We start from the raw sequence: 22,527 nt of genomic DNA, 5'->3' as shown, positions 1-22,527 counted from the left end.
TGCTTCACACAATGGCAGTTGACAAGCATTTGCTGTAAGCCCCTGTACATGACTGATAAAGACTGCAGAAGAGGAAGGGGGGAAAAAAAAAGACACTTGGACAAAGACAGACAGTCAAACGGGCAGTGTGTACCTCTGTGAGCCAGTTTCTGTAGGAGGATCCTGAGGCGTTGCAGAGCAGAGGAAGAAATGTCGTACGTGTACAGCTCTGCGCCGGCCAGCTCCTGGCATCTTCCAAACACTCCATCTACGGAGCAAAATGGTTAAAAAAACAGGTTCATGAGGGACACGTTTCACAGCTCAAAGTGATGATGATGAAGTTAAATGACAGCTGAAACGTTGTAATGGTGTGTGGCACATGCAGTGTGACTCGAACTGCCTGTTTTTGGGGGAGCTAATAGCTGACATTTTTCCTCTGACAGCACCGCGATAAGCAGCCGTTCATGGCAGGAAGGACTTTATCAGGGACCCTGGTAATCTCCCAATCAGTAGGCCCTCCCGCCTCACTCGATACGGGTTGCTAGGCAACCCACGCCACATCACTCCCTATCAGCCCCATAATTCAATGGCTGGTCTAGACCTCTAGAAGAGACGCCGAGGCTCAGGAGGTCAGAAAGCAGCGTGCAGATGTAACGCCTGGAATATAAATGACTCGCGTTGTCACCTTCTCTCAGCTGGAGAGATAAATCCGTGCATCTCGTTGGTTAAACTCACTAAATGAAAAGCACCTCGCAGATGATCTCCGGAGATGAATCCCGACGATTCGATCCGAGCCATGTGTGTGCGATCATGCATGCTTGCCATGTGAGAGTATGTGCGAGGACGCCACTGTGATTAGATGGGATCTAATGATGTGAATCAACACGTTGTCACGCACCGCAGCGTCCCATTAATTAGCCCCAAGATGTCGGACAATGACAGAAAACATCAATGGTACGACTGACGCTCAATGAGATCTGCATTTTTAACACCAGGTATATAAAATAGTTGCATGCATATCAAAGGATTCATGGTGACAAAAGTCTTTCAAAATAAGAGTCCCTTCAAAATAAGAGCCCATTAAAAAGGCAATGATGACACAGCTTGTTGTATTAATACTGAATTTGCTGAGAAGTGTCAATATGGGGGCGACAAGGCTTAAAGTTATGCAGAATTAACAGTCAGGCTGCTTTGATTTCAGATTAGCCAGGAGGCGGAAGAAGCAAGGACTGCCAACATGGCGGCATCTAGAGCCACAGATTCTTTTCCACCCAAGTAGCTCTGGTTCTGTCAACAATAAACAATCTTCTTATGAAGAATAAACCTAAACCAGAAGAGAGATGAACGGTTCAAGAGGTGCGGATCAGGACTACTCCTCCTACTCGTTTCAGTTCATTATTCAACAATAAATAATCGTATTAAGAATTAATCTGCCTTCTGTGTGAACTGTCTGTAGCTGAACAGGGTCGACTGTATTTTAAGAGATGTCATAATGGGGCGAGTTTGAGGATGTCGAGCTTTGCATGAAGAAAAAGTGAAATATTCACCAAAATTTTCACATTCGACTGAAGAAATGTAGTTACAGCATCATATTCGGTGACTGATAATAACAAAGATAATAATGTGATGTCAGACGAGGCTCTAAATTCTTATTCGAAGCGAGAAGCTGGTGTTTTCCTGACTTCTCTCCTCTCTCCATTTTGCCTGTGACCCGTTAAATGACAGCTCGGTACAGGAAAAAGCCCTGTGGGAGGTGGTGAATTAGCATAGACAACACAGTGCAAGCCTCAGCTTTATTTTTGGGATCTCAAACAGCGCAAGAGGAAAACTTCCCACCTACAGAGAGACGCACAGATCATCACAGACGTGTCTGAGTCACAAGACGTCAACTGTCTCGTTACTCTTTGCCAACGAACCCTTTCCGGAAGTGACACGGTTAATATGATAAAAATAAGATTTTGTCAAGGACTTCTGGCATGATTTATTTTTTCCCAGTTAGACACTAACAACACATATTATGTAAGAAACAAATGGAGGCATAGCAAGTGACGGGAAACTGTTAAATGTTTGATGCTCTGCATCCCCTCGTTTGGTTTCCACAGCAACGGGCGACTATTTAAACATGTTACTTCCTCCTCTGTTGTCAGGGACATTCCCAATAGTAACCAGACGCACAAACACACGGGGGGGTTTAGTGCGTTAAAATAGAAGTCAGAGGGTATTTCACAACACAGAAAACGTAGCAAGTTGATTGATCGAGGTGATGCTGAGCCACATGCGTGATGAATCACAAAGCAAGCTTGTTCTGTCACTTTATGGTGTGTGTTCACCATACTGAGATCATCAAGACAAGCAACAATGGTTCACTGTAGTTGACATTTTGCAGGAAACACACGTCGCAGCGACCCCTCCTCTTATTTCTGACGGCAAAAGACAACATTTTAATTTCAGGCTTGGAGAAGCGCAGCTTGAAAATCACACAAAAAATTGCTGCGCAATTAAATATCAGAGAGTTCTGCCTAAAAAATGTGGCAGCAGATAACAGACATGAATCTGCACGTTCAAGGCTGTTTGGGAATGAAGCAAAGTCTATCAAGCAGAGCGGAGCACAGTGATTTTCTAACGATCATCCGTCAGGTTTAAGGAAATATTAAGCTGACTATAGATCAATTTGTGCCTCCTTGCAAGACAAGGCTAATGCTGTCAATGTGACGAACAAACGGCAACTGCAATGCAAATGAACCACGATCGATGTGATCAATAATGCATAAAACAGGCCACGTAATCAATCAATCCTTAGATGTACAATCCTACAAATCAGTGTCACTCCCGCTAAAGTGAGGCTCTGTCTGGATGACTTCCATGTTGACAGGAATACAGAAGATTTTCAGCCCAGAGAAAGAGCTCTAAATCCAGACACCGTCGCCTCTCCTTCCTCCCACTGTGACAGACGACAGTGCGACACCCCGGCTGTTGCTCAAGCTATTTAAACTGTGAAAGCTAATGCGCCGGGATAACAGGAGCAAACAGTAAAGCTGACAGTCAGCAAAGCATTTCTAAAAAGGCTGTATGTCGGCAGGGAGGGAGGAAAAAACGGACCCGGGAGACAAATTAAGACGTATGGGAACAGGTGTATTACTTGTGCAACTTGTGTCATGAAAATGAATAGGCCCAAATCAATGCGCCGAGACCGGCCAGATGCAGTCTGCTAATAAAGAAAAGAAGACAAACAAAAGCTAAAGTGATCAGGATATGATTAATGAAGTGGTATTCAGATTATTCAGGTCCTTTTTAAAAAAAAAAATTGTGGCTTTGAAATGATAATTACTTTTATGCATGCACTGCAATCTACATTTAAATACAGAAATTAATAAAGCTAAACCAGACATCAAAACTGCCTATTCAATTTGGCTGTGGAATATAAATTAGGTCTATTGTTACCCTGTTTACTGTCTCTTCCCATATCACCTCATGTTTGATCATCTCCGGCCCTTTTCTCTGCCCATGCAGATTGTTTGGCGTTATAGATTTTGCAGTGGTTACTTAAAGTGTTTATGCTGCAGTTGAACTTGTTGCGAACTTCGATCAATAAAAGAATCACCTAAATCGTTTAGATCTAAAATACATCGCTGACGTTTCAGACAATATTGGCCCAAGTGGAGGCAAGATAACCACCGATCGATACAACGCTGTTGGTTAAGTGTTTAATAGGAGCCAACCGGTGCTCTCCGGGGAAACATGTAGCACTTATCTGCTGTATTTTAGCTTTAGCTTATCATAGCAGTAAGCCACAGACTCTAGAGAGTCAAATTAAAATGCATTTCCGGTCTTGGCGTAAACACGTATCCCTTTAGAGAAACCTCTAGGAAAGTATTCCCCTGAAGATGGAAATAAAGATTTGAAGAGGCTGGTGCCAAAACCAGACTTGACAGAGGGTGATCAAATGATATATGGAGGACGGTAATTGACCTACTTAATCAATGACACAATAGCCGCTACATTAGACGAACACACTGGGGGAACTTTTATCCAAAAATGGACTCATTTATACTGGCGTGCCGGCACTACTGCAGACGCTGTACCGGACTATCGTGGGGAAGAGGGAGCTGAGCCAGAAGGCAGAGCTCTCGATTTTCTAGTCCATCTAGGTTCCAACCCTCACCTGTGGTCATGAGCTTTGGGAAGTGACCGAAAGAAACGCCTGGAATATAACCTCCGTTTTTTTACGTTACAGGATTCTGCCTGTTAGAAATGAGAAGCCAGCTTTTGTTTACTTGTATGTGAAATCAGAGACTCATACACAAAGTTGATTGTTGACATTTCTCGCCAAAAATATACAAATGTTGTTCTTCATGTGTTTTATATTTATATGTTGGCGGTCAAATGTTGGCGCCAACGCTCTACCCAGTTGCAATTCGGTGAAGAGAAAGGAAACGGTAAAATGTTGCACAACAGACATATTCACTGAGGATTAGTGCACTACAAGTACATAGTGTGCTACATAGAAGAGTGTTGTTTATTTCTATGCAATATCACAGTATGGAGCGTACAATTATGATCCGGGTTCTGTTACTCGAAGGTTTGAATATATATTTAAATTGGAGTGGATATTTAATGTTTCTTCTCTGTTGATTGTTTGTCCTATTTGTTTAAAACTTAACTGTTGTTGATGAAATTGGGCAAATCTGTGAATATTATTCATATACGCTGTCTGAGAACAGTAGCAACAGGAGCTAAAATGTTTAAGTAACGGTCGAATGGTTGCACTAGTGCTAATTTAGGTGTCAAAGGGGACGATTACTCATGCAAACATACATTTAATATTCTGTATTTGTAATGAATTCAGATCACGTTGCAGCGATCTGTTTTCTTTGACACTAAAGGATATTTTTATGTTTATCTGTGTGAAGAAAAGCCACAAAAATGAAAATCTTCCTTTATATGCAACCGCATTCAAAATGGTGCTGGTTGACAACACATGCAGCACCTCCTTTCCTTGCCTCCCCCCTTTCCCTCCCCTTGCATGGCAACAGCACGGGTGAGGAAGAGATTACGGTTGGCCCAGCCCAGAATAAACCAGGTTACTCCTTCAGGGATCTGGGGAAGAGTTGAAGTGGCAGACCTAGTTACTCCCACTCATCCTCCGTCTGTGTCGTTCGTGGCTGCTGCTCATCAGGAGTCCGATGGAGAGTGACAGAGTGTAGATTGAATATGCACAGAGGGCTATGAAGCAGCTAAATAATATCTCATTACTTGCATATTAGGTACAACATTAATCCAACATTAGTCTTTCTTGCCTGTATATATTTGCCTTTATCGAGCATAGCGCCTGTAATTACATTTCAGTGTGAGACGGATAATGTGAGTTCTGTTCCTTGGGCCAAAGCGTGGTTGAAAAAAAAAATGAAATAAAACAGAAGATGAAAAGATGTGAGAAAAGAGGCACATCAGATCTAAAAAGAAATGACCGCATAATAGCCTGGCGTGATAGTCTAATGTAATAGGGAACTTCCAAACCCACCACGAGCCTCCTCTCTGCCTCTGGGGCTTTTTCTGTCGAGGTGTCAGCAATTTCCCTCCATTAGGCTTCACATAGCTCGCCTCTGTACCGAAGCAGACTGTGTAATTAAAGACAGTTTTTTTTTTATATTTCTCTTCTGTGCATTTTTCTCCTGAACTGGGTTAATATGGAAATAAGGGTAGAGATCTCCAAATCTGCTTCTCTAACATGCTGCAAGTCCAAAAACCTCCAACCTCACTATTAGATCTCACCCCTCCACAGACCATAAACCAGCAGATGACTGATGCCGCTCTCATGTCTGTATGTCTGTATGCTAAATATAACCACAGCCAGCAGCTGGTTGGCTTAGCTTAGCATAAAGACTGGAAAAAAGGTGAAGCAGTTAACAAAATCCTCCAACCAGAACCTCTAACGCTCCCTAATTAATGAGTCATTTGTTTGATCGTTTGATCGAAGCTTCATAGGATTTTGCTGCTTACAGTTTTCTATGCTAAGCTAAGCTTTTGGCTGCTGATTGTATTTACTTTACTACAAACATGAAAGTGGGATTTTCCCATCAAATTATTTTCTTCAACTTGTGTACATGCATTTTAGGACACCGTTTTTTATACCTTTACTCATTATTATTGTAAAATACCACAATATTTAATGGCAAAATCTTTATTTATATAGCATTTTAAAGGAATTTATAGAGAATAAAGTCGTATTTTGTATTAGAGACTGTTAATGGTACAGTAAAATGCTGTAATATTTCAAAGCAAAACCTTTATTCTATAATATTCATATGGTATTTTCATGTCAATCATACAGCAAAACTGTTAAAAGTATTTATATGGTAAGATATGTAATAAAGCGCTAACCTTAAAGGTGAAATCAACAGTACTAATGCCCTTTTACCATAATATTAGAAAACAGTGAAAACACTGCTTTTTTTTTTATTGTAGATGTCGTCTCTCTTTTTCCAAAGTACTTTGATGAACATTTAAATATTCAATCTGTAGAGCAACAGAGAATTTACCTGAAACTGTTTTGACAGTTTAATACAATAGTAAATTGAATATATTGGTCTTCTAGTCTGACAAAACAAGCAATTTGTGGATGTCACCTTGAGTTCTGGAAAATTACAATCGTTATTTTTCACTGTTTTCTTTATCTTATCAGCCGATTAATCGATGCTGAAAATAATTGCTGGTTGCAGCTATGAGTAATTGGACAAAGTTGAAACCAGGGAGGTCAGTAACAAACTAAGCAGCCTGAAAACTAAGTTGTATTGTACAGAAGGTCATTCTCATCCTTACATACATATTCAAACTGGCACTTGTCTTGCGCGTTACACTCTATATTGTTTCCTACAGGTCACAGCATGTTTTCATGTAATCCTATCCAACAGGTTAAGTGTTTTCTTTGCTGGTTTAATCTGTTTGTGACATTTATTGTATGATGAATCTGCATAAAGTTAAAGCAGTGAGCAAAACTCAAACAAACAAACCTCAGAGCATTATGCTCGTGAGGCCAAAAACAAACTGGGATGTTTGTATGTGGATCTCGATTAAGCATGTACGGACACGTTATCCGCCGCTCTCCTGTCTCGGAAATGTCCACTATATGGCAGAATACATTAACCTTTCGCGACGGCTCCGTCGTGAAGATGATCCTCGATATCGACATGTTATCAATCCCCCTCCTTTCAAAATTAAAAGCCCCGGCTGTGTGCTGTGTGATTCGGGCTGAATGCCACACTGTGAAAGAGCCCTGACATTTCACCCAACATCCTCCATTCATCAGGTGACGAGTCGTCATGGCAACCACTGACACAGACACATCCATCTTCGCACAAGACAAGATGGTTTGCAGACGAGGTCGCGACCATTCCAGGATTATATACCGGTAAAGATAAAAAGCCTTTATAGATTAACGATTGTTGTAATGTTGTTTCTTACTGTTACAGCAGATGCTTTTAATAAACATGACTCATATGTCTTAACTGAGCTGTAACACATACTGTGAGTTAGCTCTCCAATGACCGTCCATCTATCTATAAATCCCTGAATGATTAAAAATAGCCAGGACAGCTTTCCAACTGTGTCGGGTCGATGATGGCTGTATACCACAGGGGATGATATACAATATAATGAGGCGTGGTGGGTGTATGTACTGACATACATCAGACTTACCATTGACGCAGAACTCATACCGTGTACAGAGCTCGTCTTCAAACAGGCAACCTGGAAGATGAGCCAGAAGATATGCAGTTAATGTGATGATTAGTCAATTAATGAGTAGTCAATAGACAAAAAAATAAGCTCTACAGTGATTTTGAATAATCGTCTAAGTCAGGTATCAAACAGAAATGACATCTTTATCCCATCTTACCCTTATATATGAATAGTTGAATACCTTTGGGTTTCGTACGGTTGGTTATACAAACAAGTATCAATTGGGAGGTATATTTATTTGCTTTATTGCTGAGAATCAGATGAGAAGATTGATACGACTCTAACATCTGTCAGTTACAAATGAAGCTGAAGTTTATGGGCACATATTAAAATCCACTTTTATCACCTGTAAAGCTCACATTTGCATGTTATAGCTTCATGTTTTATCATTACAAAAAACAACAATCTGAGGCTTTGATAACCTAAGATAGAGTCACGGTAGCCATTTCCTCCTGTTTCCAGTCTGTAGGTCAAACTAAGCTAAGCGACTACTGGCTCTTATTTAAAGGTACACACATGACAGCAGGCATTTTCACCATTACTGAATATTTTATAGCCTAAACTATGAAAACACTAATCAAATAAATAATTAACCGATTAAAGAAACATTATAGTTTATTTATTTGCTTTTTTTTGCAAAGAGTCAGATGAGTAGACTGATACTACTTGCTTACCAGCTGCTGTTTAGCTTCATTTGTAACTGACACTCTAATTAACTCTAACTCTAATAACATCCACTTTTAGCACCACTAAAGCTCACTAATCTACACATTGTATCTTCTTGTTTCAACTATTTGAGGTTTTGATCACCTGAATAGCATCAGGTCAGCTGTTTACAGTCCGCAGGTTAAACTAGGGTAACTGGCTGCAAGCTCCAGCCTTATATTTAAAGGTAGAGACACTTCTCATCTAACTCTCTAAGTTTATATGGCAAAATGGCATTCCTTTAATCTGTAAATAAAATTAGCACCTGACTAAACTGATCATAAAAATCACTGTAAGCTTAAAGCAGCAGGTTTACTTTAAACAGCAGTGAGTGTTGGATATAAATGGAGGCAATGAGCATATATAGTATATACTATAGTGCAGTACAAATTTAGCCCTCCGTCACAATCTCTGAATATGTCACGGCTCTATAAAAGTACAGCTTAGTACTACATTAACTCTGGCTGTAGGCCTTGCTGCTAATGGCAGAGCCATCAATCATCAATTAGTGCGACTTCTCCTATCCTGTCTCTGACACTAATACCCCAACTCCATGGACAACGTTTCCATATATGAATGTTGTATGAATATTAATGAACTTTAATGCTTTGGACTAGGGTTGGGTGTTCCAGACTAATAAATGAACAGATGGCAGGAGCATTATGGGTAGCTGTTCCCTGTGTTCATATTTCACACGTGGGAGTTGCAGCGAGCAGAGGACTGATTGTTCTGCACAGGTGAGCCAACACGTTCACACATTTCCAGGAAAAGATGAAGCTGAGAACAAAATAAAGAGTGGTGGCTAGAAAAGACTCCTCTCGAAGTGTTATTTTCTGTCATGTGCTGAAAGAAATGGCACATTCAGGGTCAAAACAAGTCCAGACAATGACCAGACCTGCAGCCAAGACGTGAACAAAGGATTTGGGTTTGTTCAATAACTTCTTGACAGGTTCAAATAGAAAGTTTTTGGCGTTTGCAGTGCTGTAAACAACTAGGCCAAACCTCAGCCCTCTTTCTTTGAGTCTTTTATCTTTGTTATTTCTTTCCCTCAGCTCATCAGGACGAGTGACGTAATTGGATGCACCCTCTTGGCCCGGTGGCCTCGATGGACAGCGATGAGTAACTCATGACCGTGAATAAAGAACAGGCTGAGAGGGAGGCAGGGGAGGAGGAGGAGGAGGAGGAGGAGAGACCTCTGTCAGACCTCTTTAATAATGAGAAGAGATAGGTGCGACAAGTCTGTTAATCAATTCACATAGACGAGGCCCGATAATCAGGACAGGTGAGGGCGAGACAAACTTTTCACACGTCACAAGTTTCTCCGTTGCGTATCCCTCATTTAGGGTCATTATTGTGTTATAATTATCAAAGTCTGTTCCTGTGTGAGAAGTTGATTATACAGACACAATGTGCAGTCATTTCTGCTTGGAAGCTGAGGGCACATTTCATGAAATTACACCTTTTGGAGATAATGGCTTCAATATGTCAGCAAAATGGCTATTTAATGATGTAGAGTGAGGCATCATAACAGAGCTGTAAGGTCGCTCAGTTCTCCAGAACAAAACTAAAGGGCAGAATGTTCTGAACTGAAGAGAAACAACTTACTGCTCAAAAAACCAAGGACACAAATTGCTTTGCTGACAACTCCTACCTGACTATTACTTCGTACCCCATCCATCCCTCATTTTAATGGAGGGAATAAGTTTGGTAGACTCTAAAATGCTGCTATTGGATGAAAACTTCCTATGGACTTTACACACTGCAGATAATGACACTCCCATCTCATCTATCCATGTATTCTAGCTCCTCCTAGAGGATCCCGAGGCGTTCCCAGGCTAGATGGGTTCTGTAGTCCCTCCAGCGGGTTCTTGGTCTGCCTCGGGATCTCCTCCCAGTTGGACCTGCCAGACACCTCCTAAAGAAGTCGCCCAGGGGGCACCTTAATCAGATACCCGAACCACCTCAGCTGACTCCTGTCAACGCGAAGGAGCAGCAGCTCTACTCTGAACTCTCTCTGGATGTCTGAGCTCCTCACCCTATCTCTTCCGGCAGGGGAAGCTCATTCTTTCGGTCACTACCCAAAGCTCATGACCATAGGTGAGGGTTGGAACACAGGTGGCCCGGAAAATCGAGAGCTTTGCCTTCTGGCTCAGCTCCCTCTTCCCCACACACGGTCCTGTACAGTGTTCGAAGTACTGCTAACACTGCATCAACCCACCTGGCCAGCATAAAACAGCAAGCAGACAAACAACGAGCTGGTGAACATTTAGCAGCTAAAGAGTCTGATATATCCGTCAGTAGCCGGTGGAGACCCAAACAGGGTTTCATTTATCAGGTGGACATAAGGCTGGCGTAAATGTATGCTAATGTTGCTTCCTATCTACTCAAGTGGCAACCTCTGTGGCTGTGAAGTAAAGGCAATAACTGGAGTTCCTCGAATGGCTACTTAAGGTTGGCTACAGCATAAGTCAATCTCCATAAGTCCCCATATTAAAATGTCCAGAAATAAACATGTTTACAACCTGGTACAAAAAACAGTTTTGGTCTCTATAGCTAATTTACTCGTTCATGACAACTGTACTGAGTCTGAATTTTTATACAACTCACCTGTTCAAATTATATTAAGGCTTGAAGTTATATTGTGGAGAAATTGCTGAAGTCAAAGGTCAATGGTGAGGTCAGGAACGAAGAAAGTGTTTAGGTGTGTTCTTATGCTGTATTATTTATTGATGCTTGGCCAAGAAGAATTAGAGACACTCTCAAAGTTCATCAGAAGTGCCTGAGGCAGTCTCACATTCTGCCCAACTCATCCTGGTTGATAGACTTTAAACCCAAAGATAACACCACAAATACTACATGACCAGAATTAGCCAAAGAGAATGTTTTCACCCATGGAGGTGTTATTGTCAGCATAGTCTAGTCTGGAGACACAGATGTCTGTTTACGCAGATTGGAACGTCAATGGTAAGCTATCTATTATTATCTAGGAAGGCAGCAATAGATTTCTTTGACTGTGGCCACCACAGTGTTGAGATATACTGGCACCTACTGTTCCCAACCAAAGCCAAACAACTACAGTAATACTTCCGAGGACCTCAAGGCCCACACGTGACCTTGTGTAACCTAAGGATAGAACATTCCATAACAATGCAGAATTAACAGTGTGGCTGCTTTGATTGAATTTAAAAACAGCTCTTCAGAAACCCATGAATGACGTCACGTATACGCCACGTCAACTTGATGAAATGATATATCAATATTGTTTCGAGAGTTTGTTGCACTGCCCTCAAGTGGCCAAAAAATAAATTAATAAATAAATAAATGCAGGTTTAATGTGGGCTTAAACTTATAACCAAACTTATATAGAGTGTCCACTTGAAGCTGAAAGAGCCACACAATCCCTCTTGATCAAGCATCTCACCGCTCTGCAATTAGTGTCAGTCCATTCAACTTTACCTCCTCAACACTTCCCTACTTAATTCATTGGGTTCTCTAGGAGGCCTTGTCAGCTCTCAATATTAATTACGACCTTCCATTTAATGAAGCATCCAGCCAAGCATGGTTAGCGAAACATTGTGTGAGTGTGCGTGACTGTATGCGCGTGCACGTGTGATAGGCAGGGACATAGGTTTGATAACGCCACATCCTCTTTCTCCAACACCACGCCAGAGATGATTAAAATGGCGGCTTTTAATTAAAATGCAATCACAGTGGATGCTGCTGATTACCTCAGGCGGAAAAAGAAGAAGAAAAAAAAGGATGCTAGACTTGTCAGAGCTCAGTAAGAAAAAAAAAGAAGGTGTCCAGGAAGCATCCTGATAAAAAATAGCCACATTGTCTCGTGTAATTCTCGCCGTACAAGATAATTTCACAAACATAATGACCTTTCCGACACACTGCTCGCTGAGTGATGACGCTCCGTTGCCATGTCAACCTCATCACGGATCAATCACAAGAGCTCATCAAAGGGAAACTCGCTGTTAGTCGAGTAAGTGCAGCCTCTGCGGGATTTAGTGGATCAACAGAGATGATTTGAGTGTGCTTTTTAGTTGATTTTTTTGATTTTTTGAACTCTTCAATCTCAACCTGTTCAAAGTGTAATCTTTATTTTTTATCTGTCCTAATGTGACGTGATAAATGTCTAGCTAGATTAAAAAATAATCAATCACCCATTCATTCGTTCATTTTGATGTGAGTACTACTACAGTAAAATGATCAATCAGTTAATTTGGCATTTAATTGATTAGCCAAGTTAAGGAGTTGTAACTCCTGACCAAGAGCCGAAAACCTGAATATATTCAGAAAACCATAGACAGTAAACAGAATGGACATTGCATCTGTGACATCTCTGGATCATCAGTGGACCTGAGGCGGGCTGAATGAAGCCTCGGTGCTCAAACAAGCCATCTGTAACAGCACCTACCTGTCAATCAAAGCGTCCACGCTGTTATTTCTGCATAACTTTAATATAATTTGATGTATGTCTATGCATGTTACATGTTTATTTCTGCTGTGAAGTTGGACATTTTAACATGGGGACTTATGGAGATTGGCTAATGCTGTAGCCAGCCTCAAGTGGACGTTTGAGGAACTTTCGCATTGGTTTTAATTCACAAGCAGCATACAAAGCAGCAGGACATAATTGTTATGCCTACTTGATGAATAAAAGCCCAATTTTCATTCTCCGTTTAGCTCTGTTTGGGTTTCCACTAACTCCTGTGATAAATATCAGGCTTTTAAGCTGCTAAATGCTCCACTGTGTTTAGCAGCTAGTTGTATTTTATGATGACCAGGTGAGAGTTTATTAGAGCTTTTTTACTAAAAAAAATAGAACCAAAAAGTTCTTTGAAACTAAAACAATGAGCATGAAGCTACATTTTGTCTTACAGACTAACACAATCATCAAAATTCTTGATTCTTGAACATTTTGAATACTTCTTTTCTCACTGGCATAAATTTATATCATATATTCAAAATCCTCTCATTTATGCAGTTCGAGATAATTTAATCTCAAGTAAAAATGCCCCAAAATACTCTAGTTTCAGGCTCTTAAATATTACATCATTAAAAATTTAAACACCCCTGGTTTTGGGACTTAATCAATTCATCAGCTGTCGGATTAATTGATAAAATGATCGTTAGCAGCAGCACTAGATGTGAAGCTACCCACAGGTGCTGTAACTGTGCAGCAGCTTCACCTCCCAAAATAGGCACTGTGTGACCTAATTTATAACTACAGTATTCAGGGAGAATCCAGAAGGTCATAGGATGCAGTAAGCCAGTTCACAGTTTTTAACATGATATACTGGTTAGTTAGAGAGGCCTGTATTCTCACAAGACTTTCTCAGTGTGTCTTTGTAAATTACGTGCCATATGCTACGGAGCTTTTGCATTAAAAACACTTCTGGAAAAATGTGCCAAAATGGTAACCTGGATCATCTAAGTGTGGCCTGAACCTCTCCAAAGCCTCCATCCACAGCTGTGTAGCTGAGAGACACGTTCCCAGACACCCCCTGCCTGCCTTATTACAACTAACTGCTATTAAGGGCAGCAAGTCTATAAGTAAGCAAGGATCAACGCACACAACAACACCATAACAATTCACCTTCAGCTAAGATCTGAGCTACACAGCGTGTCAGGGATATAACAGAACGGGTGTCTACCCTCAGGGGGGTGTGTTTACAGGAAAGAGCTCATTTAAGGTCATTTAAGAAAAAGCACTAATGCCAGAGAGTTTCCCATTAGAAAAAATTAAAACAACATTAATATCTAAGATAGTCTTCATGTGTACATGTTCAATCCATCCGTGACAAATCTCAGAGCAGATTTCAGTCTGCAGGAGCAGCTCGAACGCCTGGCCGCGATTGGCTGACCTTGCCTGGAACATTAAATATGTCCCGATGAGGCTAAACTCGAGGCTGAACAAGAAGTCAGAGACTTGATCGTTCGCTTTCCCCTCACAGGTGGTTGGCCAGTGCCGGGATACCATCTGTGATGTCTGAGGGGCCAAGGAGGATGCTGCGAGTCTGGCAGCGAGGACAGCCACTCCCAGAGCCTGCTGCAGTTTAGGACATATTTCATTCACTCTCTGGGGCCTCCGACATATCTTTTATTATAATTATACAACCAAGGACACCTGACTCATTTTTACTCACACACACGCGCACACACACACCTGTACTGTCAGCCAAAAAAGCCATTTTAGAAAAGTGCAGCTGGTGACAACGGCAATAAAAGTGCAAGTGAATTGAAAAGGGAGTGTGGCTGGAGCAGGGACAGCGGAAGAACATCACCTGCAAGCAAATTAGCATCAGCTTGACACCATGTCCGCAGATTTAAACAGCTTGTGTCATTAAGGCACTCTCCTGCTAAAATTAAACATGGCTCCGAGCTTTTCTCGGCTCCAAAGGGTCTGTTCTTGTCAAAAGCTGCATGTCACATGTCAGCATATTCAAGCCGTGGTGAGTTCATCACTATGCTCGACACATTCATACCTTCCTCATGCACCTTCCACCGAAACATGACAAGATTTGGTTAGAACAGCTGTTCAAATAAGGCTGTGACAATCTGTGGACCTACATTTCAGAGGTGAATCACGCTGTTTTCACACCACAAAAATACTGCGACATTCCTTCTGAGGCTGATTTTTTAATATTATCTTACGGGTATAAATGTGAAGTCGGTGCATACAGGCACAATCCAATATTTTTGGGGGAAATGTAATTTCTCTCAGGGAATGAGATAAGATCAATATCACCCTCATGTTTGTACGCTTAATATGAAGCTACAGCCAGTTAGCTTAGCTTAGCTTAGCACAAAGACTGTAAACAGGGGGAAACAGGTAGCCAGGCTAAGGCTATCTCCAAAGCTTTTACTGGTCTGCTAGACTAAAAATTGGCAAAGATGTTGATCTTTCGTGGACCTGAGGTGGGTTGAATAATGCCTGATAGTTCAAGCAAGCCACCTGTAACAGCACCTACCTTACAATCAGGTGCCACGCTGTTAATTCTGCATAACTTTAAGTCTTAATATAATTTGAACAGGTGAGTTATATACAGATTCAGACTCAATACAGTAGTCGTGAACGGGGAAATTAGCTACAGAGACCAAAACTATTTTTTGTACCAGGCTGTAAACATGTTTATTTCTGGACATTTTAACATGGGGACTTATGGAGACTGACTCGTTCTGTAGCCAGCCTCAAGTGGACGTTTGAGGAACTGCAGTTTTTAGCACTTCCGCATTGGCTTCACAACCACAGAGGCTGCCACATGGTTTGGACTAGTTACCAGGCAACCAGCCGAGACCAGCCCAGGAAACTGGCACACAACTTTCTGTAAATCTTCAGCTTGTTGTTTTTACATGTCGGCTTTTGTACAGTTTAAACATACAAGATACAATGTGCTAATTAGTGAGCTTTGAAGGTGCTAATACAGAGCCAGGCCGTCCAACTGTTGCTGCAGATTTATATTTATCATACACGCTAACTCTTGGCAAGAAAACAAATAAGTGTATTTCCAAAAATATCAAACTTTTCCTTCAATGCACCTGAGAATGAATCTGAAATTACTTTAGAACATGAATAATTACCAGGAGCTAGACGCAGGGAGTCTGGGGGCTTTGAGGTCACTTTGATTGAAGAGGGAACCTGATGTGAAACCACCTGACATCCACAGGAGCGTAACCAAACACATTTCTCACAGACTTTCCAGAGAATTTGTTTCGAGAATTCCCAGGCAGACAGGTCACTCTCAGTCACTCAGCTGCCAGCTCCAGGCTACAGCCCAGACAACCGCCATGAATTAAAGATGGCAGCGTCACTGCGGCAACAGAGGACCCAGAAATAGGCCGGCTTGACCTTTTCTCTGACCCACGATGAATGATTCAGACATTTGATTTTCTCCCTCCTTTTTTGAGGTGTGATTGGGTGTTGAAGTGCATAACCAGAGCGAGTCAAACAGCTAAGCGTCCTCCTCCTCTTATGTGCAGAGGAGCTCAAAGTGAACCAACACAACCTGGCCTCAAGGGAAATCTCCAGTCCTTGAGATGAAGTAAAACATTTAGGACTGCCAGATGAACCTCATTTAAAGGGCGGGTCATCACAACACAACAGTTTGGGCACTACTTTCCCGCAGACATACAAATGGAAATGACATTTTTTGTCCTCAGGTCATTCTTGTGCCTGTTTGGTAATTTCATAGCTCCAAATTAAACTGCCGCACCTGTGGAGTGAAGCACCGTTGGTCGCAGATCAAGGGCCATTTGGGTATCCACTTCAGCATGAAACTGTATTCACACTTCTACTCACTTAGACTTGAGTGGCTTGAGGAGAATCAACAAACCTTTCTAAAATCAAACCAAACCAACAATCAAACCAGAACCTGTGCTGGTTAAGATTAATGGGTGATTCTTACGAATAACATACGTGAAGCAACTCATCGGCATCCAATTGCAATCGAAAGTATACACAGGTGAACTGAAAGGTTGTACAATACCTAATGTAGCTTTAATATCTTATATCGTACCTAAGTATCTACTCTGGGAATGGATTTTGCAGTTGGAGATGTTATTTAAATCTGCACCAATTAATTATTTATGGGGGCAGTGGAATATGATGTAAGTACAATATCGATATGGTACCTTATTAAGTTGTTACAAGGATGTTTTAGCAACTGCCTATTTACACATCGGGCGGATCAACATTATTATTCTTCCACCAATTCACGTTCAAGTTTAAGTTCTGTTTCGGTCTCCACTAAGCAGCAACCTCCGTGGCTGTGAAGTGAAGCCAATGTGAAGTGCCAAAAACTGCAGTTCCTCAAACGCCCACTCGAGGCTGGCTACAGAACAAGTCAATTTCCATAAGCCCCCATGTTAAAATGTCCAAGTGAGTCTGAATTTTTATAAAAGTTCCCAGTTCAAATTAAATTAAGGCTTAAAGTTACACATAGAGCCAGATATTCTGTACACAGTCCATTATTTATACTGTCAGTGGTCACAATATGTGTCTCTTTGGTCAATAACTTTGTCTGTTGTTTGGCTTTGTCATTTCACTTTGAAAAGCTGTCGACTACAGCAAGCCTGAACAAATACAAATTGTGAGCCGTAAAATAAAAACAATGAGCTGAAAGAAGCTAAAAGTTGAACAGGGCTGCAGAACTGTCGGTGAGTTTTCGTGACTACAAGCAACTCTTCTCACGCTACACGTACAATTTGATTCATTGTTGATATATAAATATTGATCAGTGCAGCTTTAAGGTTGGGTGGAGTCCAGCGGCCAATCACACTGGCAGCTCTTGAATAATGCTACAAACAGCTTGTTTCATTACAGCTGGGTGTGGAGTGCTGCAAAGCTAATAAATTGTGGTGGATGTGAGCCAAATTTACAGGGAAAAATGTCACTAATGCACTTCACAGACTACAGCCGTCACGTCAATTAGTCACAGAAATAGGAAAATACCTCCCCCATTAGATATTCAGCATCTCTCTCTTGCTTTGCCTCCGCCCCGACAGTCATTTTGTTTCCCCTGCTGCACTGAGAAATGGTCTGGAGTATTAATCAGCATCTCCCTAAGACGAAGCAGACACATTACTGCTTTAATCACAGCTGAGATAGTATAGATTAATTCTTGTGCTTCAACTCACAGCCTTCACAACCCTCATTACTGTGTTATTGTCCTCATTATAAATCTCGGCACTGCAAAACAGAGGTGACCTTCACGCTGACCCCTTTACCGACACCGTTTAATTTGAACCGAACGAAACAGATGTGAAGAGGAATAAGAGAGCTGTTCCACCTTGCTTTAATACCTGAGGATGTTTTCACACTCTTTGTGTCACGATGCGGTAAAGCTCAGATACAATGGCGAGGTGACAGAAAGTACAACAGCACATTCTTTGCACTTTCATGTGCAAGTGGGAAAACTGTTTTACCAACATAGTAGTGTAAATGCATCTTATTCTTACACCTCGCAAATCTCCAAGGAGTGAAATGTCTCCACTGAAATGTAATTTAATTTTAGATAAGAGTGTAAAAGAAGAACAGTCCTTCCTCCTCGAAAAATGTAACATAACCTTCCTTGCCTCTCTGGTGGCACTCTTCCTCCTTGACCTAGAATATCTTCTAGGTTCACCTTGAACCGAAGCAGAGCAGAGGAAGGAGTAGAATAACGAGATGGATTGCCTCGACACGTCTATTTGACACAGTTCTGACTTCCTTTCCTCTCAAGAGCCGCTGACATTTGTCGGGAAAAGACACAGAAGCGCAGCCAGCCGCTATGCTCCCACTCCCTCGTCTCAATAACCACTCGAAGCCAACACACTCCTCCGAGCATCTGTTGAGTCACAAAGAAACATCACACTTCGTCTGTTATCACACCAGCCGTGGCAACGTCCCAAAGCCGGGAATATACAGCCTGCTTTGTGTCGCTTCTTTCCGAAATGAAGTGCTTAAAACTTTGAAGACTGTAACTTTAAAATCAACTATGAATTGACAGCAACACTTAATGAATAGCCTATCACACTGGTTCTCAAACGATGGTACTTACTGTACAATATCCCAATTATTACACGGCCACTCACGAGAGAAATCAGAGAATCTCTGAAATATATATTTTTTATGAAATAAATGTATTTAAACTATCAAAGTTCTACAAACTTTCAAATGAAATGAAGTCCTGCATCACCCTGTCGTTGTTTATTTTACAATAATGACCAGCTTGCTGTACATTCCAATTATTGTACGGCTACTCACAAGAGAAATCAATATTTTCAAATATTTTTTCGGATTTAAAAATGATTTCATTGCATCCGCTGTGGTCATCAGAGTCAGTGATCTGAACTGCATCCATAACAAACACATAAAGAAATAAAAGACCAGAAGGATCATTGTCAAGGAAGTGGAGGTAAAATGAAAAACACCCCTTTCATACCATATTAGCTCTGGTTGTTGAAGAGGTTCTGTTCATTTTGTAAATGATTACATCGACCCTTTTTAAATACATTTTGAGTTAATGGAAATGTTTGGATCATCCTCCATCAAGTTCATGTGTTCATGGACTTGGTAGCTAAATCTGTCCATGAAGAAAGTTATCTTTTTTCAGCAGATATCTCCGTCACTACACAACTGAACTAGCAATTCAGTTTTGTGTTCATATGTGTGAAATCAGTTTGGGAAACTCCATGAACATTAGTCGTCTGGGGCTTGAAATCTTCCTGGAGTAGTAAACCGGGTTCCACAACATATAAGAGTCTACAGCTGTGACTCATTGTTTACCAGATATTAGTCAGACCCCAAATCGGAAAACCTTTTGATTTTATACTTTACTTAAGTTGGAAATTGTTGTATAATTGTAGTAATACATACAAGGAGAGCTTTAACTTATTATTGGTACAGACCGCATCACTGTCGTGAAGTTAAAGCACACCCATTCATGTAATAATGCTTAAATAAATAATCTCATTAAGAATTAATCTACCTCCTGTGTGGACCGTCCATACCTGAATAGAGTCAGCCTACACTACTGTGTTTTAACATCTGTCATCATGGTGGTGCTTGGAGAGCCTGATGCTTTTGGAGGTGGTACGTGGTTTGAGAAACACTGGCTTTTAGTTCATGTTAAACTGAACCTCTCAAAACAAGGCTGTAGCAGCTGTGTGTTGGTTCAGTACAGCCGAGCAGTTGTTTATTATTATCAATAGGCACATATTTCATTCAACAACAGATGATGGCAGAAAATGTTGACATTAGACCAATTACACTCAGCTGCAGCTGTTGAGATTATTAATTTAGAAAAACAGGCTTTGCAAATAACACCAAATGCTCATTTAACCATCCTTATGCAGCCGTGTGCACAATTACAAAATAACATCTCATCCAATAAGTACTTTGCCATTTATTGGATGAGTCTTTTAGTGAACTCTAGAAAAGCTCCGAGTGTCAATAAAGTTTGAACTGGTGGGCCAGCGCTAGCTGCTTCAAGCTGACCCTTCACCATTTCTGTCAAGATGACTCAGACGTTCTGAGAGATAAGAAAAATGGACTGCGACCTTTAGAGACACCACTGCAGGGTTATATTAGTTTGGGAGGTCCTATTAGCTTTTATCCTTGGATAAGTTTTTACTTTAATTATGATTTGGTTTCAGAGGGCTTTCAAGCAGAGTTTTTGTAATGGAGTTTTCGAAATGGAGTTTTCATTATTCAGATAAGTCTCTGCTTTAAAAATCTAATATACAGTTATGAGTCATTGAGAGGAATATGGCTCATGATGATGCTGAAAATATATTGATTCAGGGTCTGAATGAAAATATGTGTTCAGATCAAGTCGCAATCTCTGTGGATGTGAAGTGAAGCCAATCCACTTGAGTATCCACTTGTATCTTCAAATCTAGTACACAGAGGAATAATCCTACTAACTTTCCCCAAGCATCATAATCAAGTTGACAACTTCAACAAACAACTTTTTTTTCCTTCATGTTGATAGTCCTGCTTCTTCCGCCTTCCGGCTAATCTAAAAATTGGCAAAGACGTGGACGGCAGACCTGATGCATGGGTCCTCAAACATCTGTAATGGCACCTATTTTCTGTACACCATTATAATTATGGCATACGTGTACAAACTAAATGTGAGACTTCTTTTTCGTGATTTGCCGTTATACACAGTATATGAACTGGATTTGAAGTTGCAGTTAAGTGAACTATAGTAAGCTTCCTCCCTGGATAAACCACATCGAAATAACTGGTCCCCTGGGACAGACTGGGAGTGTCCTAGCAACTCAGAAAATAATCAGACGACACAAACCACATATAGGACGAAAACAAACCACTTCAACTGGAGCAAAATGTCTGGATATATGTTGTACAGCACTGTGTTCATAATCCATACTGCTGTAAAATATCTCTCCTCAAATCACACAACATTTCAATCCTCTCAGATGATTTATAACCACTATAAGATATTTGATATCACCACTCAGTCCTGATATCTATGGGATGACAGAGGCCCGTGGCAAAATAGATAGAGCTCAGCAGCCTATGAATCAAATCTAACTTGTCTGAGCATATTAGGCGAAGGCTGCTGATAGCCAGACGTAATGAAAAGACCCAGCAGCACAGCTTTAAAGGACAATGTCTCCATGTACATACTGGAGATAACCGACCTTGTCAAATTTCTTTATCCATCAATATTACTGTAACACTTAGTAATTTGAGTTTAAAAGATAGTTTCTATGAAGTAGCTTTGAGACAGAAAGCCTTAAAGCCTGTTTAGTAGTCAACATAATCAGTACAGTGTGATTAAGGTTAAGTTTTAATTTCATAAATATACCTACAATATATTGAATTAATGAATGAATTACAATTGAAAACATTTAAATATGTGATTTTAAGGTAGATTAAAAACACCAAATCGCGTATATTCCTGTACATTTAAAAGTCTTTTTTTATTAGAGTTTTTTTTATCTCCGTCATTATTACGTTTTCAGGCTGCAAAGCTACATAACACTTATAAAGCTTGTGATGCTTTCATTTTATATTTTAAATGTTTTATTTTACCAAAAACCTACAAAAAATGTAGATAGTGCACTCTGAGATTAGGTAGCAGTTGATGCTACTCATGCTCAGCTAGTTACCGTTAGCAAGAGTTAAGTCAAATTGTGGTTTTAGGTTTTTATAGCTTCAAAATGTAGTTTATAAACATATTAATTAATAATTAACCATTCAAAATGTAATGGATTTACATATGTAATTTTAAGATATTTTAACCAAACCAAGTCATGAAAATTTGGGTAGGGTCAAAAGCTCAGTTGCTATTCAGCTAAACTAGTTACCGTTAGCAAGCGTTTAGCTTGGTTTTTATCTGCATCATGAATTTAGGTACTATTGCAAGTTATGTAGAAAAACAAAGTAAATTGGTTCATCAAAATAGATATTTTTCATTTACAGATCACAGCTACAGAAAAAAAACCTTTGAGCTAAGGCTATCCATGACTCTCTCTCCTACGTTAGCTTTAGCCGTTCCTGCTTCATTTGTGAATGCATTATTAGAAAAGGAATAACAACTTAATTTTTCATTATATAACTAAATCTATTCAAAACTTGTATTTTTA

At 40.5% G+C, this 22,527-nt stretch overlaps 1 protein-coding gene across 1 annotated transcript in view; it reads right to left on the bottom strand.

The window, feature by feature from the left end:
• The window catches only part of ptprn2 (protein tyrosine phosphatase receptor type N2), a 131,527-nt gene that overhangs the window by 103,309 nt on the left and 5,691 nt on the right, over window positions 1-22,527 (bottom strand). The window contains exons 2-3 of the mRNA XM_027274139.1: window positions 7,675-7,725; window positions 134-247 (exon numbers count right to left, since the gene is read on the bottom strand). Of these exons, the coding sequence (XP_027129940.1) occupies window positions 134-247; window positions 7,675-7,725 (165 nt within the window). The remainder of the gene's footprint in view (window positions 1-133; window positions 248-7,674; window positions 7,726-22,527) is intronic.

The sequence above is a fragment of the Larimichthys crocea genome, chromosome XXIII (assembly GCF_000972845.2).
Source record: "Larimichthys crocea isolate SSNF chromosome XXIII, L_crocea_2.0, whole genome shotgun sequence".
NCBI classification, from domain to species: Eukaryota; Metazoa; Chordata; class Actinopteri; family Sciaenidae; genus Larimichthys; species Larimichthys crocea.
This window is presented reverse-complemented; position numbering and strand designations above follow the sequence as displayed.